The sequence below is a fragment of the Podarcis muralis genome, chromosome 3 (genome assembly GCF_964188315.1).
Source record: "Podarcis muralis chromosome 3, rPodMur119.hap1.1, whole genome shotgun sequence".
Classification (NCBI taxonomy): domain Eukaryota; kingdom Metazoa; phylum Chordata; class Lepidosauria; order Squamata; family Lacertidae; genus Podarcis; species Podarcis muralis.
Genome location: NC_135657.1, coordinates 81875629 through 81892128, shown reverse-complemented (window position 1 = coordinate 81892128; position 16500 = coordinate 81875629). Strand labels below are relative to the sequence as shown.

Below are 16500 nucleotides of genomic sequence, written 5' to 3'. Positions count from 1 at the left end.
ATAATGTTTGTTTATAACTAGTAATACATACTAGAATATAATATCTATCCACATAATACAAACATCATATATTGTGTGTGTGTGTGTGTGTGTGTGTGTGTGTGTGTGTGTGTGTCCCCAATAATATTTCTTCTAAGAAATATTAGTTGGGTTTGGTCTAGACTTGTCCCCTGTGAGCAAAGGGCTCCTTCTGTTCACAAAGGCAGAATCAGCTTCCAGCAGAGGTCCCTTTCCTGTAGATCCCTCTCCAATTTTCATCTACTGCTCCCTGCACTCCCCCACCCACATGCTGTTTCCTGGAAGAGGGGCCTGGCTGCCAGGCATGATGAACAGGAGCCCTCCACACTGCAGCACTGCCTTGCTAAAGCAAGTATGCCAGTTTTGATGCATGCAACTTAAATGTCACACAAAAATGTTGAAGAAGAGTTTGGATTTGATATCCCGCCTTTCACTCCCTTTAAGGAGTCTCAAAGCGGCTAACATTCTCCTTTCCCTTCCTCCCCCACAACAAACACTCTGTGAGGTGAGTGGGGCTGAGAGACTTCAAGGAAGTGTGACTGGCCCAAGGTCACCCAGCAGCTGCAAGTGGAGGAGTGGAGACACGAACCCGGTTCCCCAGATTAGGAGACTACCGCTCTTAACCACTACACCACACTGGCTGGTGACCCACCACCAACATAAACCTGAATGAATGCTACTGTCACCGTCCCATAAAATATAATTCAGTGTCTTACTTCAGAGGAACTGCTTCCTTTTTCCGCATCTTCATTTGGCCTGGCAGTTTCTTCCAGTGCATATCTAGTACGGTAGTTATGTTGGTTGGCCTGTTGCTTTTTTGAATCACCAACATCTAACAGATGATCATGAGAATGATTCTAGGAAGACACAAAATGGCCATTACAAGAAGATGCACAAGAAGTCACTGTTCCCAAATTCTTTTTGATGAACGATCTTAACATGTAGATTGAATTTTTGAACAGATTTAACTTTATATGGTTTTTATGATATAGAAGATCGGGATGAAGCAACTGCAACATTTTATCTAAGTATACAAAAGTAGGGTTGTGCTTGGAGCAACTGATCCAGCTCACATACTGCTACAACATCCTAGGGTATGTTGAGTTTTTCAACTTTAAAATTAAAAAAAATGAGAGGTACTATAAAGTGGTAACACGACTTGGGAATTCAAAAATATTTTTGTTAAATTAATATAATATAGTTTTGCTTGGTAAGTAAAATGTGTGTAGAATTGCACAGAAATCAGTAAAAATAATTTCCAAGTACTTGTAGTTATATTATATATTAATATTATTTAGCATTCACATTTAGTTTACATTTTCAGAAAGTAAAATTAAAATTATTTGGTTTTCCAAAAGCAATTTATGTGCTTCTTCATAAAAAAAAAAAACAGATTTGAATTCCTCACACCCAAAAGCATATTTTAAAGACCCGCCCCCCTCATAGAAGAAATTTGCAAAAAAAAATCACCCCTAAAAAGCCATGCCCTACTATCCCATATACCCTCAGCTTTCCCGAAGATCTGCCTTGCTATGGTTGAAATCCTGTTCTACCTTATATCAGACTTCTATCCCAATTATATTTGAGTCTACCCAGCAATAATTCCTACTGATTGCAATAAGGCTTAGTTGCAAGTAATTCTGTTTAGGGCTGCACCTTTCATGAGGGACTGCATTAGAGACAATGGTTCACTGCTTACCTTAGGTAAAGATGGTATTTTATTCTCTCTAGGAACATGAGGGATAATGTGTTTTCTTTTCTCTTCTGACCTGTATAACTTGATTTCTTCTTCTCCCTTTGCTGTTCTCCATTCCTCCTGCCTACTACAAAAGAGAAATTTAGATACTAATGTGCACGTATTTTACAGTATAATTCTACATGCAGTAGAATTACAAGGTCCATGCCAATTCCTGGAGAAGAGGCCATGTGCCCACACACTTCAATATGTTCCATGTTTGACAACGTAGGACTCCAAAGTATATATGCCAACATAAATCAACAACTCCTTCTGCAGTTTTAAAATAGCATACCAAAAATTTCAATCCCCTCAAAAGGTGAAAAAGATGATAGATCTGTACACACATTTATTCATATTCACAAAACTGATCAATTTTGTAATGAACATTTTAGAGTCCTAAAATGTTAAGTCCAAGGAATGCACACCCACGTCTGGCTCACAGAATTAACCCACATTTTAAATGTGGTGATTTTTCCCCTGTGTCATAAAGATGAACTTTTAACAGTACAATAGAATATCTCTTTCTGCAACATTGAATAGATACAGTAAAAGATAAAGAATGATTAATTCAAGGCTAGATGTTCAGGACCCTAATGGTGCAGATTCTCCCGAACCAACATGGGTGATAATTTTTTTTTTGTTTTAAAGGTGACCACTAAGGGCATAATAGATATACTCCAGGCACAGCAAGTGAAAGAAGAGATTCTGTATCTGCAGCCATTCCTCCAATAATAAATTTTAGAACACTGCTTGTTATATGGACTTAAAGAAAAGTAAAAGCATCCTGTGAAGACTGATACCAGTTTGGGGCTTTTAAATGAAATATGTACAAATAACTTCCAAGGTTAATTGTAAGCCTAGCTATTCAAACTTAGCAACTTGATACCAAGATACTTGAATTTACCTAGCTACTCCTGTTGACAGCTCTGGTACCACAACCCTTCGACTCCATGCCACTAGGTCTCTCTCAGTAGCTATCTCACTTCTTGGTGCATTGCTATGCATCTGCCGCACTCCTTCAATCTGTCCACTGCGTCTTAACCCCACATTTGGTGGTGAATGTACCTCAGAGGTAGAGTTTACAGAGCCTTTGAAATGAAAAACAATATTTTCAGAGACAGTTCTGAGGGAATCTGATGCATAAAATTAATGGCTTAGAACCTAATTCCTGTGAACAAACTCACTCACAGCATGTTACTCCTGGCAGAAAGGGGGATTTTCACAATCTCCCCACAGCCCAGCTCAAAAGTTGGCTACAGAGATTTGGGACCCCCACCCCCCGGCAGAACAGTGTGAAAAGTGGCACTGAAAGCCATAGAGGGTATCAGGAAAAAACACCTTCCGAGCTCCAAGAGCCTTTGCTGAAACTGAACCTCTTCTACAGAAAGAGTATTTGTTCTGTTCACAGAAATACAACTCAGGATTCCAAGCAAGAAAATTACATGTAGATTAAAAATACAATTTCTAAATATAGTTTGGTAGCTTGGCAATATAAATTAACCACCCTTATAAAGCACTACTGTAAGTCCACTATATTCAACTAATTTAGGCTGTAAACTGTAAAATGGGTGCCACTATTGCCTTCTTCAGGTGTTACAATGATTGAAGTGAACACATGGAGGGAGCCAGCAGAAATTAGCACCCTACTTCTACTGCCCCCTTTAGAGGGTGAAAATCTGAAGCAGGGAACCTCCTTTACTATTCTGTATTACTCTTGTACAAGGAGGCTCCCCACACAATGCAAATTCTTATTTTCCAGGGATCTAAAATGAATGGGGAACCTTCGTGAGCAGAAGGCTCCCTGCTTCAAACAGTCACCTTTTGCAAGATGGAGTGTAACCGAAATGGCAACACGGCATGAGACTTGAGTGCTCATCCCTACTACCCTCCTCGTGAGTTCACTCCACTCCTTATTTTAATGTCTGAAGACAGCTTATGTAACTCCCTTAAAGCTTTCCTGCTAGTTGCAATTTGATGAAGTTCCTTGGTTTAAAAACAAATACATTTTATTACTGGAAAGTGATGAAAGACATTATTATTGTGCTCAAGTGCCCCCTTTCCATAAATGTGATATATTGAATGGAGGCAAGTCAGATCCTGCTTATTTGGCTATTTAAATAAGGAGTTATTTTACCCCGGCCAACTCTATTAGTGTTGCTAGTTCCAGCCTCTCCTGATCGCCTTTGATCTTGCTCTTGTTGAAGTCTCTGTATCATGCTGTCCAAGGGGCTAACTTGCTGACTCAAAACCTGGTTCAGTCCTATGAAAAGCAGAATTTGAATTTAGTTCTTCAGCTGATCCATAATTTCTCAATGTATTAGAAGTATTGGAATATTAGAAAGTGATTCCCCTTTGCATTAAAGGTAGTTGGAGGTTATGAACGTGACATTGCCCCTTTATTAGTGATCATTAAGAGAGCATAAATAATGCTGGAAAATAATGAACATTATCTCATTGCTTTTCCCATATGCACATCACTCTGTGAATTTAGTCTGGTAACAGTGCTAAGACATCTTCCTTGGAAATCCTGTTGAATACTGCATACTCAAATAAAACTTCAAAGGCCCATGTCAAGTTGAAGTTGTTGATACCTGAAGAAGTTACCCCCATCTGGGGAATAAGTTGCTCCTCTCTACAGTTTTCACGTCCTGGAACTAATCTCTGGTATCTTGATGGATGAGGGTTACCGTCAACATCAACTAAAAATGGTGGAGGCATGAGGTGTGGTGCTTGTTGTGTCTGTTCATCCAATACAAAGTTGTTGGCATCACGGATGAGAGGCCGATAATCACTGTGAAAGAACATCTGATCTGCTATCTGTAAATAAATCAAATTTTAAATTATAGACAAAACTAGTATTCCATTGTTATTTGCAGCTCTTTCCTATTATTATTATTTTAAGAGTCAACTTCAGAAGAGCCATAAAGCACTAGCAAGCTACAGAAACACTTGTGTTCCAGATACTCCTGCATTTATGTAGCTTTTCCGATTTACTATTTAAATAGCTTTTCCTATTTGTACCTAAAAAACAAAAGCTACATAAATGCAGGAGTATCTGAATATAAACCAGAGTCAGTTTGGATGGCCATGATAAATTATAGATCCTGTACAAAAGCTACAACTGAAACAAATTTAAGCTGTTTTCTGCACGATACCTTGTCATATTTGCTACTGGAGCCAAATCCAAAGATCAGAAGATGACCGTGAGAGTCTGTACAGGCAAAATGCTGGCCATCAGGAGAACACTTGCAGTCAAACACTGCCCCATGTCCTTGTCCTTCAATCTAAAATACAACAACACACAATATCAACAAACTTCTAACCAAAATTGTCATATTATTTTCAAACACATGACAAACCTATTTTTAAAAGGAAATATGCTGTTAGATGAAAATTACATTCAGCGTGGTTTATTTTTTTATATCACTTGTAAGCAAAGTCCGATATACCATTCATTAAACAATACTACATTTCCTGCCTTCTGACATTTTAAGAAAAAATATAAGGTTACTCAATTAAGTTTACACTGTCTTTCATATAGTTATTCTTAAAGAGGATATACATTTTCCTCCACTATATTTTCAATAAAGGCAAAGCTGTAATCCTAATATTCTATTGCTAGGAAGCAAGTCTCATTTGAAGATACTTCTAAGTAAACATGTTTAGGATCAGGCTATTACTGTAACTATCATTAAAATTAGTTTACAACATGGGAACAAAAGTATTTGACAGTTGCCCTTTGGTCTCATTTCATGACTAAGTGCTAAATTAGTTCTTGGCCCTTCTTGCAAACCACAATGAATTCTGTTTATTTAAAGCACTTGCCCAATTGTTGCCACTGCAATAAGGATATTTGAACTAGTTGCTTTTTACTTTCAACCTGAACACTGTATTTGATTGATTGCAACTCATATAAAGAACTGCAAATATTTTTAAAAAGAATTTACCTGATACTCATTTTCAGGTTTTCCACTTCCATTAATCCAGAACAAATGGGTTTTTGTTTTTCCCTGAAACCTGTCAACCAAGCACAGGTGACCAATCACCACTCTGAACTTTCATGCCCTATGTACTCTACCAATATTCCCAGTTGCAAAATAATTTCAGTGGCACTTAAGCGCAAAACACTTTCATCTAACCATGGCAAGGCAAGCGAGGAAATGGGGTTCCCTTCCACAAATAAGAGCTAGCTGAACCTTGCATTCTCTGAAGAAAGAGAATGATACAATAGTCCTATTTCTCATCGAGAAAATAAGGTACAGAGGTTGTCTTGATTAGTGTATACAGCATAGCGGGCCCAGAGATTATGGTGTAACTCCATGCTCTTCAAAATTCTAGATTTGCTTCAGAATCAGTCAACAAGAAGTCATAGTAATAAACATAGTACCTGACAGTAAATTCCATTTAGTTCAAATAGAATTTACTTCCAAACAACAGGAAAAAAGCATCTACTATTCTATCCTGAAAGGAGTCAAAGAAGGGGTTGTTGAATAGGATAAGCAACCTTTATTAAAGATAGCTACATAAATTTTGTATCAACTCAAGCTCTCTAATGGCACAATTTTTAGTCTTTGATATCAAAGGGAAAGGAGGTTGGACCCTTTGTATCATGGGAAGAGAGGAAGTTCCACAGCACAAGCTCAAAAATGCATTTGTGCTAACAATGCCTGCGATGGATACAGCCTTGTATCTCACATCAGTTGCTATTCAAACGTTCAGTGCTATAAGACTTACAAGTCTGTCTACAAATTTGTTAAACAGAATTAGTTTACTTAGAAAAGTAATCTGACTACCAGTTTAGTAGTTTTTCTTAACACAGCATTCAGAGCCTGATCCTAGACATGTTTACTTGAAAGAAAGTCCTGATTTCAACAGGATCTAATCCCCAATAAGGGGAATCTAATTAATAGTGCAGGCTTAGGGTTGGAAAAGTGGCAGATGCTGAAAAGGTGTGCTGGAAGTACTGAACAGCAGTAGAGATGTGAAATACTTAATTTTAAAAATAAGACTAGATTTTCAACAACCTGGATAGTCGTCTGCTACACTTAACAGCAAAATGGTGTGTGATAACCACAACTACTAAAAGAAGCACCCTAAAAGATCACGAGGCAACTCATTGGTTTGCACTGGCTCAGTTTTATCTATTCTTTTATACAACACTATCTTCAGCAAGAGACAACAACTGAAAAATGCAAGGGATTTACTGAATGAGCATGAGATGTGGAATAATCACGAGTATCACAAACCTTAATCTCTGCTTGATTTACAGTTTACAAGAACCCATTTGCTCTGAATTAGTAGATAGTATCATACTATCCAAAGAGAGTCTAGGCAAAAAGAATTCAATTATAACATTTCAATAAATCTCAAGTGCTCTTTTAAAGTTGGATTTCACCATAGAGTTTAGAAATGAGCAATATTAGTATGTGAAGGATTCCCCTTAATTGTCATGTTCAAAGCAGCAGCTGTATGCAAATAATGTTCCTGTTACAAGGGATAAAGGAAGTGGTCCCAATTCCTTCATACAGCAATTTTATAAATAGCTATTGGCAAAGAATAACTGTTCCAGGCAACTGGACCACAGCCACATTCATATGATCATACTTCTGCTAAATAAACGAAGATATCAACAACCCTTTTGTCAGTGTACACAGCCCCTTCATGCGAGCCATAATTAAACCAGGAAATACCAAAACAATAATTGCTTCTTGCTTTGTCTGAACTGGGAAACTATGACTACCAGTTTCAGAACAACCCAGGATCTTAAGCCATGTTCTGAATTAGATTTATGATCCTGGTTTGTTCCAAAGCTGGTAACCACCATTTCCCAGTTTGCACAGAATAGAAAACTATGTTTAGTGTCTGTTTTGCATTTAGGCACAGCAAGAAGGGAAGAGCACGTGAACATGGCCAAAAGGCTCATTTGTATCTTGGTCCATTGAGCAGGTAAGCATCTTAGTGAGCTTCTTTGTTCATCTGGTACAGTCGTACCTTGGTTTTCGAACAGCTTATTTCTCAAACATTTTGGCTCCTGAACACCGCAAACCTAGAAATGACTGTTCAGGTTTGCGAACTATTTTTGGAAGCCCAACGTCCAACGGGACTTCCGTGGCTTCCAATTGGCTGCAAGAGCTTCCTGCAGCCAATCAGAAGCCGTGCTTTAGAAGTCGAACCGACTTCCGGAACAGATTCCGTTCTACTTCCAAGGTACAACTGTATATACCTTCTTGGTATGACTGAATGCAATGAATGACATGAGACCAACTCATTTCAACATGCTATCTTGTACACTACATTTCCATTAGCAAGATTGGCCAGAGGCCCAGTTTACTTAATGATATCAGGAAAATAATCTGTGGCTCCCTCCTCTTTGCACTCCTCACTTCCAATATCATAGCAAATGTTTCCTGTTACACCTCAACTCAGAAATGCTGGCTTAATTTCTGCATAATGATCTAGTTATAGCACCATGTCACCCACATCAATCTGCACATTTGTGCTGTTACATGCGATCATCACCAGCCCCTAAACCTCTATGAACTCCACCAGGGGATACTGCTCTTCGTTCTCTTTCTATAAAATAAATTTAATCTAATCTTTCAAGTCATGTTCAAGGTGTTCCTAAATTACTTACGTTTGCCCAAACCTGATCCAACTATGGACCAGATTTGGACAGACTAGTGATGGGCTGACACAACATCATCAAACAATCCTGACTGAAAAAATTCCTCAAGTGATGAATAGGTGTTCCAGTTGAGATGTAACTGTGATAATGAATAAAATGGATCTACACCATATTCTTGGTTTCAGATTTAACTGACTAAGCAGCAATTAGTTTTTAAATCACCTATCCAATGTACATGCACTAATAAGTCTAGAAAAATGTAAAGTATCAGCACACTAGTGTTTACATTACTAATCTGTCTGTATTATGTATGCATCTATAATAAGTATATACCACATACTTGATTTCAATTGTTAAAGGCAAAATGAGCTTCTATAACATCATTTTTAATATAAGTAATCAAATTATTTACCATGTTGAAGTAAGATCGGATCTTTACTCCCTTTGTCAAATCCCATACTATGACATTTCCATCATGGCCAGCAGAGAAGAGAACTCTAGGATCAAAGGGGTGGCTCTCAAGTACAAATACCTCATCCTCGTGACCCTGATATTTAAAAAAGAATAGAAAACAAATTAACTAAACTGAACATGTTAAATCCACTTATTTAACATGGAGTAAGTTCCAAGCATTCCCTTAGACAATTCCCATACAATGACATTTTCATCATGGCCAGGAATCCTGTTATAAAGTTGGCTTGTTTAGCAACTAATAATAGATTATTATCCATTATTATTAAATCGATTTTTTTTAAACTGAGAGTGATCTCAGAAGCAGTTTTTTTCCTGGCCATACAAAAAGTGGATGAAATAGAGAGGCACTCACTGAAGCTCAACTGCATAACACTAAACCATAGTTTAGTATTACATGCAAACCAGCCCATTAGGATCTATAATATTTCCAACACTCCCACCATCCAAAAATTTGTTCTCCTATCTTGCATGATCAATATTTTAAACTATCTGAAACAATATATATATATATATATACACACACACACACACACACACACACACACAACAGAAGAATTTTAGTAGGAAGACACAGCAATGCTATAGAAAGAGGAATGTTACTTTATTTTCCTTACCATAAGGACATGAATAAGTTGCCCAGTAAAAGAGTTCCAGACTTTCAAAGTCATGTTATTAACTGCAGTAATAACAGAGTTGTCATGACGGTCCCAAGCCACCATTGTAACTTTCAGCTTTGTGATTTTGTCTTCTACTCCTTGTAAAGTTTGTCTACAATTAATGAACAAAATAGCATATCAAAATGTTAATCAGAAACTGTCAGTTTTTCAGGAGTGCAAAGATTATTTTTAGAGATTTGGTCAACTTGAAAGTTGTCATGATCCTTTCACAGTCACTAGGTACTAGATGCAAAGAGACTGCACAATAAAGTTGAACATTAAAAAAACACAGGTAGCTGAAAATTATTATCTCTGTTGCTTGAACTGTGAGAAGGTAAATCAATGACCACCAGCATTCTCAGAAGTGCCATTATTCCTTGGCCTGGGAAAAACAAGAAACCTAGAGAGAGATGGATTTCACTGCCAGACCATAACTCCAATTAATTGATTCCAATACCCACCAGTTTCAGGTAGACTGTTCCCATCCGTAGCAGTTCTAAAAACTAAATATTGCCTACATTGGTACTCTCGGTGTATTTTGAGGTCTCACTACAGAAGTGCTGGATCTGCATTGAAATTTACAAAAAGCCCAAAAGGTCCCTAGCAGGACTGAAAGGAACTATGTGATGAAATTAGCTCATGCCTTCTAAATGGGGATGAGAGCATTGAGCCTGGGAATTTCTGCACACGAAACATCTGCATAATGCTGGGTACCCCTGAACCCCTTACTACAGTAGATGATACCTAAACATAAATAAGATCAAAATGGCTTACCCTGCAGGCCGAGTAGCCATATCTAACAAAATACTCTTCCACTCCCTTCTCTTGAACATCCAGATGCGTGCTGTGCCATCACGACTTCCACTGACAAATCTAACAAATGGAAAAATGCCTTTTATTGTCTTTCACAAGCAAAACGGTTTTTTGCAATGCTTTCTCTACAGATTTCACAAAAGATCATATTGCAATCTAGTAATACTTTTAAATGCACTAGTCTATTTATGGTTTCTTGAATTCTTGACTATTAGCGTTAGATGGAATCTGCAGGACATACACAAAGTGCTGTGTAACGAGAACAATACTGCAATCCTATACATGCCTACTCAGAAGTAGACCAATGCTCAGCAAAGTCCAATGGATTTACTGGGACTTACTCCCAGGGAAATGTGCTTAGGATTGCAGCCCAACTTTTATTAACCAGCAACCTGAGTCCAGTGCCAAAGCTTCCAACCTATATAATCTGAAGCAGGGGAAGCCAATGCTGGTGCCCTCTAGGTGCTGTTGGACTACAGCTGCCATTGGATTCAGGCAGCACAGGTAATGGTCAGGCACCAAGCAAAAAAGGCACTAAGGAGAATTGTTGGATAACACAGCTGGAAGAGAGGAATCAAATAGAGGCAGAACAGAAGCCTGCAGAACACACGGTCAGGATTATGCAAGAGAGCTTTTCAAAAAAAACCTCACATGGAGCAAATATTTTTAAAAGCATTTTTTCCCTCCCCAGTATATATTTTATCATCTAAGGGCTGCTCACTTTGTTTGCCAAACCCACCTATCCACCCCCGATCACCTTGCCAAAACCATCCCCTCCTGTTACTCCTTATCAAAACCATTCTCCCCCTGCTCACCAGCACACACACCCTTTCAGCTTGCCAAATCCTTAGGCCATGGGTGGGAAATGATTTTGGTTCCATAGGGGTCAAATTTGATAAGCATTCCTTATGATATACACAAATGGTTAAGTTGCTTACCGATTACTAGTGTTAGAAAACTGAATGCTGTCCACTTTGTCCTGTGTGAACAAGAAAAAAATTAACATCATGACTACAAGATGCCAAAGCACTTCAAACAAATAGCTAAGCAATTTTGAGGAGGTATTTACAGTATGAAACTCCAACTCTGATATCTTCTCTGGCTGACCTGATCCAAAGTAATAAACCCTAATGATGTGATCTGTACTTCCAGTGGCCAGAAACATTCCACCTAAAGGAAACAAAAAGTACCACCATCATCATAATATTCTATTTCTCAATTAGACAATCTTCCATCTCACTTGCCAATGTCTGCTCCAGTGTACTGATCATTATGGACATGGACAAAAAAATCTTAACACAAAACAATAATACTTTTACTCAACCACTATCCAAATCTATATTGAGATTCAATGTTTCTAGACACAATTATTAGATACTTCACCTGAGCACATATTTTAGCAATTAAGCTTTCATAGGCAGAAGCGGATAAAGGTAGAGTATATCATTTATGTATCATTTAAGAACGTTGCCACTTAATGGAAAATCACAAGACTTTCTCAGACACTGCTCTCCTTACAAGATGGCCTTCAACAAATCCTTTGCTTACTGTTTACAATTCAGACATCTAGAAATCAGCATCAGGATGCTACTTAGCAAATTCTACTGCTACATTTTTAAAAGTTATGAATATGTCACTAATACGCGGTTTGAGAAGAGGAGCACTTTACCAGCACTAAAAGATGAGCAGATCATTTGGACTCCGGGTCTTGGACGCTCTGTAAACTTTGTTGGTCTTGGACTGCAAGGTTAAAACACACAGTTAAAAGCATGAACAGAATCTAAGACAGCAACTGAATTAGTCAGTAGCTCATAAATAAAGGCATTAATCTAAATGAGAAGGAAGACTTAACTAAAATAGAGTTCATCCTACTCTCTTAGGCTATGATATATTCTGTCACTGGAAGCTCAGGTTGCCTCAGTGGCTAGAACTACCTGCAATTGGTTCAACAGCTACAGCTATTCCTAGACAGGGAAATTCGAGCCCCAAAAGTTAAAGGATTGGTAATTTCAAGACTCATTGTGGGGTTTCCCATGTTTTGATCCAGAAGCTGCTGATAAAGCAGAACACTGCAGCAGGAATGAGACCTGTCAGCATATAGCACCTGTGTTCAGAGACCTGCACCAGTTGCCAATTTGCTACCAGGCCAAGTTCAAGGTGTTACTGCTAGTATATAAAGCCCTTAACAACTTGGGGCCAGTTTACCTGTGAGACCTCCTTACCCCATATACACCTACTCAGCAGCTTCAATTTGCAGAACTGGCATATTTACAGGTATCACAAAGTACCCACTTTGGAACTCCTTGGCTATTGGTATCAGGCATGCACCTTCACTGTACCCTTTGTACAAAACATTTTTGTTTAGATAAGTCTACCCAGATATTGAGAGTGCTGGTGCATATTTTAATCTGTTTTTAGTTTATTAGTGATCTCTGTGAAATAGGTTGCAATCAGCAACCAACCCCATGCAATGTTAATATGGGGGGCAGGGGTAGGGGAGAATTGAAAAAAAATAAATGATGGCATGGTTTTTTTCTTACAGTACTTCACCAACTGCTTGTTATAAATCAGAGTCTTATTCATTTCATAATTGCAAAAATCACCATGCTGTGCATCAGAATCCAAGATTTCATAAAATTATTATTATTATGCTTTATAATGATGGAAGTAGCTGGGTTTTTTTCTGATACTAAATCTAGACACAAGCCCTAGGCCTGGACAACATGTAGGAAATCTTATTTAATTATATTCCCTGGGCAATATTGTAGGATTCAAATTAGGATAATGAAGCAAACTCCATTGTAACAGAAAAGCAAAATACAACCTTACCGAAGACAGGTTGTTATAACAGTATACGTTTTAGTTCCTTTTACAGGGATCTGAACAGTACTTCTTAGTAATAAAATAAAGGCTGTGATGCATTAGAAACCACATCTGTGTGCTGGGTATTGTCAGTATTTTCCAGAGCCATGCCTTTTTATTTCTTTTTGAAAGGACTACAAAGTCATTTCATAAACTGTCTACTCTTTGCCTAGAGCAGTTTCAAACTTTCCCCTGCACTACAGGTACATTGGTGTTTGTTGCAATAAATATGAAAGATGTGACAGGGAGACAAGTCTCCAAACATACAGTGGGTACATGGCCTAGAGCTACAGCCACATTGTGAATCCCGGGTATATATCCCAGGTACATTCTCCGAGTTTCAATACACAAATCAAGAATCCCATCTTTTCTTATGCTCTAATATAGGAGAAAGCCAATCAAGGGTTGCTAACATAAATCAGTGGCCTATTGAAGTCAGTTTCATTAAGAGTATTTCCTGTATAAGAACACATACTATAGTGGTTAAAAAACGTATTGCTTTGTAATTAAATAGATCTGTCATACAGCATAGAGGCACTATCTAAAACCTATGCCCTACCTACATTTTGCTCTATAAAAATGTAGACATTTACAGTGAGGGTGGAGAACTGGATATGGCTAAAGGGCTAGATTCTTATCTTCCTCCCTCATGGCCCAATCTGACAGGTGTCTAAGGCTGCCCATCTGTTAATCACCCAATGTCACAAAGACGTCCAGTAGAGCAGTGTTTCCCAACCTTGGGCCTCCAGCTGTTTTTGGACTACAATTCCCATCATCCCTTGCCACTGGTCTTGCTAGTCAGGGATGATGGGAGTTGTAGTTCAAAAACAGCTGGAGGCCCAAGGTTGGGAAACACTGCAGTAGAGTCATTGATTTACCAAAGAGGTTACATTAGTAGCCTTAACATGGATGTTTACATTCAGCTCAGACATTTTGAAACATTTTTATAATAAAAAGATACTGTAACTGAAATTAGTAAAATAGTAAACAGACTGTGTTTAAATGCTGCATCATCATTTCAAAAGTAGTAATGGGAGGAGACTTTTGAACCCTAACACTGAAGATTCATGGCTTAGGCAGCAATCCTACACATACTTAACTAGAAGTTTAATTAAACTCAATGGGACTTGAATAAGAATAAACTGCAAGTCTATAATCCTAAGAACATCAACCAAGAAGCATGCCTCACTGAAGACAATGTAGCTTAACTTATGAATGAACAGGCATAGGATTTTCTGTTATGCTAGTATGAATCCTCTGCTACTTTTTCTGATATATAGAAAGCAATATAAATTATAATATTAGCACCGACACACACAGAAACAACCTAGGGCAGAATTCTATGGAGCTTCCTCTACTTCTACTGTCCCCTCCAGACCCCAATGCACACACAAACCACCTTTGGAGAGTTTGGGGGGAGGGGAGAGAATAAGAAATGCTCACCAGCGCAGGATAGTTTGAGGGTATTGCACCAATCCTGACCCGACTTCAATGGCTACCAATTAGTTTCTGGGCACAATTCAAAGTGTGTAGGCTTTGACCTACACAGCCTTAAATGGCTGTGTACCTTAATACTTTAAGGATCACCTCTTCCAACATGAACCAACCCAGACGCTGCAATCATCATCTGAAGCCCTTCTTTGTGTGTCTCCTCCACAAGAGGTCGGAAGGCTGACAACACAAGAATGGGCTCTTTCTCCAGCGGCTTCCTGTTTGTGGAATGCTCTCCCTAGGGAAGCTTCCCAGGTGCCTTCTTTAGACACCAGGCAAAAACCTCCTTCTCCTAGGCCTTTGGCTATTTAAACAATCTATGGCCTTTTAAACTGTGAGGGGGTATGGTTTTGTTTGTTATTATATAATTTATGTTTCTGCTTTCATTCTGTAAACCATCCTATGATCTTCAGGTGAAGGGCAGTATATAAATTTAAACAACAACAACAACAGTAAAAGCCCATAACTTCCCAAAGCCACCCATTATCAACTGCAGTGTTTAATTCCACAGTGTGCTTAATACCATACAAGAGAGAAACTAACTTTATTTTAAGTGTACCAGCATCCCATAACCAAAAGCAAATAGTGCCATCTGCCCCAGTTGAAGACAGGTATCGCTTTGAGCCGCTGCATAGTGGTGAAAACTGCAAAACAAATAAAGCTATTTATAATTCTTGATTTTTAGCAAACAGTGAAAACAAGTGATCCAAATGATTCAGTATAAAGTGAAATTTCTATCATAATTACCACTTCTATAAAAAGTTACTTAATCAGCCACATGCATAAGTCTGTCAGAAAGCTCTTCACTGCAGGCAGAAGAACGCACGTGCACGCACACACTCACAAACAAAATCACAAATAATATTCCTTCTCCCCTGCCATTGTCTTTGTTCAGAACAGTTAAAACCTATACTGTTTCAAACAGGAATGCAAAAGTATCCACTTAACAATTCACACATAAGCATTTGTCTAAGCATTTGATATCTGACTGAGCAGCCCTGCCTTGTTTAAGTCAAGTGTCATAAATATCCACAAGTGAGAAGATAACATTAATAATGCTCAAATCATGCCATAGAAGGAAGCAAACTGTTACCTGTAGTGATGTTATGGATGCACTGTGGCCTTGCAAAACTGCCAAAGGGGCACATGTTCGGAGACACCACACTCTGATCATTTTGTCACAGCTCCCTGCAGCAATCATGGTATTCTCATAATTAACAGCCATGTCCGATATTTCTGCTGCATGTCCTCTTAAAGTAGCAAGCAACCTTCCATCATCTGTCGCCCAGATTTTCACAAGACAATCATCAGAACCCTTAAAAAGATTAACCACAATTACTGCCCAATTGAAGTTCATGGCACTTAGCTAGTTTATGAGCTTAGCTAGTTTATGAGACTCCAATACAGATTTCATATGGATCCTAATATGGACCCTGATATACACTCATTTGGATCCAAGCAATTCCTTCTGCAAGGAAGTTTGCTTCTGATTCCTATTCAGTCATTGTACCGAATGTGAATCTCTCCTCCCTTCCCTGCCCTGCCCAATAGCATCACACACCTTCCTTCTACAGCAGAAATAGACATATATATTTCAACAACTGCAAAAGTTACACATGCTAAAAATTAAGAAAGAGCAAAACATTAATGATATGATGGCAAAGCTACAGAATTAACGCAATTAAATTGAATTCCAAACACTGCATTAAATGCCAGCATTTCTGTTAAAATAAGCCTTTAGGGACTATTTACTGCATTGTGTTAAGAAAGATTTCTTATCCTTAGTATCATTTACAAGTTCTCAGTGTACGAGTGCTGGCATA

General features: G+C 38.3%; 1 protein-coding gene across 7 annotated transcripts in view; it reads right to left on the bottom strand.

Moving 5' to 3' along the window:
• PHIP (PHIP subunit of CUL4-Ring ligase complex) overlaps positions 1 to 16500 on the bottom strand; it is a 64747-nt gene that overhangs the window by 29522 nt on the left and 18725 nt on the right. For 4 of the 7 annotated variants that reach the window (XM_028722819.2, XM_028722821.2, XM_077926200.1 and 1 more), the window contains exons 8-21: positions 15771 to 15992; positions 15221 to 15321; positions 11994 to 12064; positions 11394 to 11494; positions 11263 to 11303; positions 10286 to 10384; positions 9470 to 9623; positions 8794 to 8928; positions 4912 to 5040; positions 4348 to 4573; positions 3891 to 4016; positions 2661 to 2844; positions 1718 to 1841; positions 735 to 875 (exon numbers count right to left, since the gene is read on the bottom strand). In XM_028722819.2, coding sequence (XP_028578652.2) covers positions 735 to 875; positions 1718 to 1841; positions 2661 to 2844; positions 3891 to 4016; positions 4348 to 4573; positions 4912 to 5040; positions 8794 to 8928; positions 9470 to 9623; positions 10286 to 10384; positions 11263 to 11303; positions 11394 to 11494; positions 11994 to 12064; positions 15221 to 15321; positions 15771 to 15992 — 1854 coding nt within the window. Of the gene's footprint in view, positions 1 to 734; positions 876 to 1717; positions 1842 to 2660; positions 2845 to 3890; positions 4017 to 4347; positions 4574 to 4908; positions 5041 to 5703; positions 5774 to 8793; positions 8929 to 9469; positions 9624 to 10285; positions 10385 to 11262; positions 11304 to 11393; positions 11495 to 11993; positions 12065 to 15220; positions 15322 to 15770; positions 15993 to 16500 lie in introns of those variants that run through there. The other 3 variants (XM_028722820.2, XM_077926201.1, XR_013392299.1) reach the window with 3 other exon arrangements.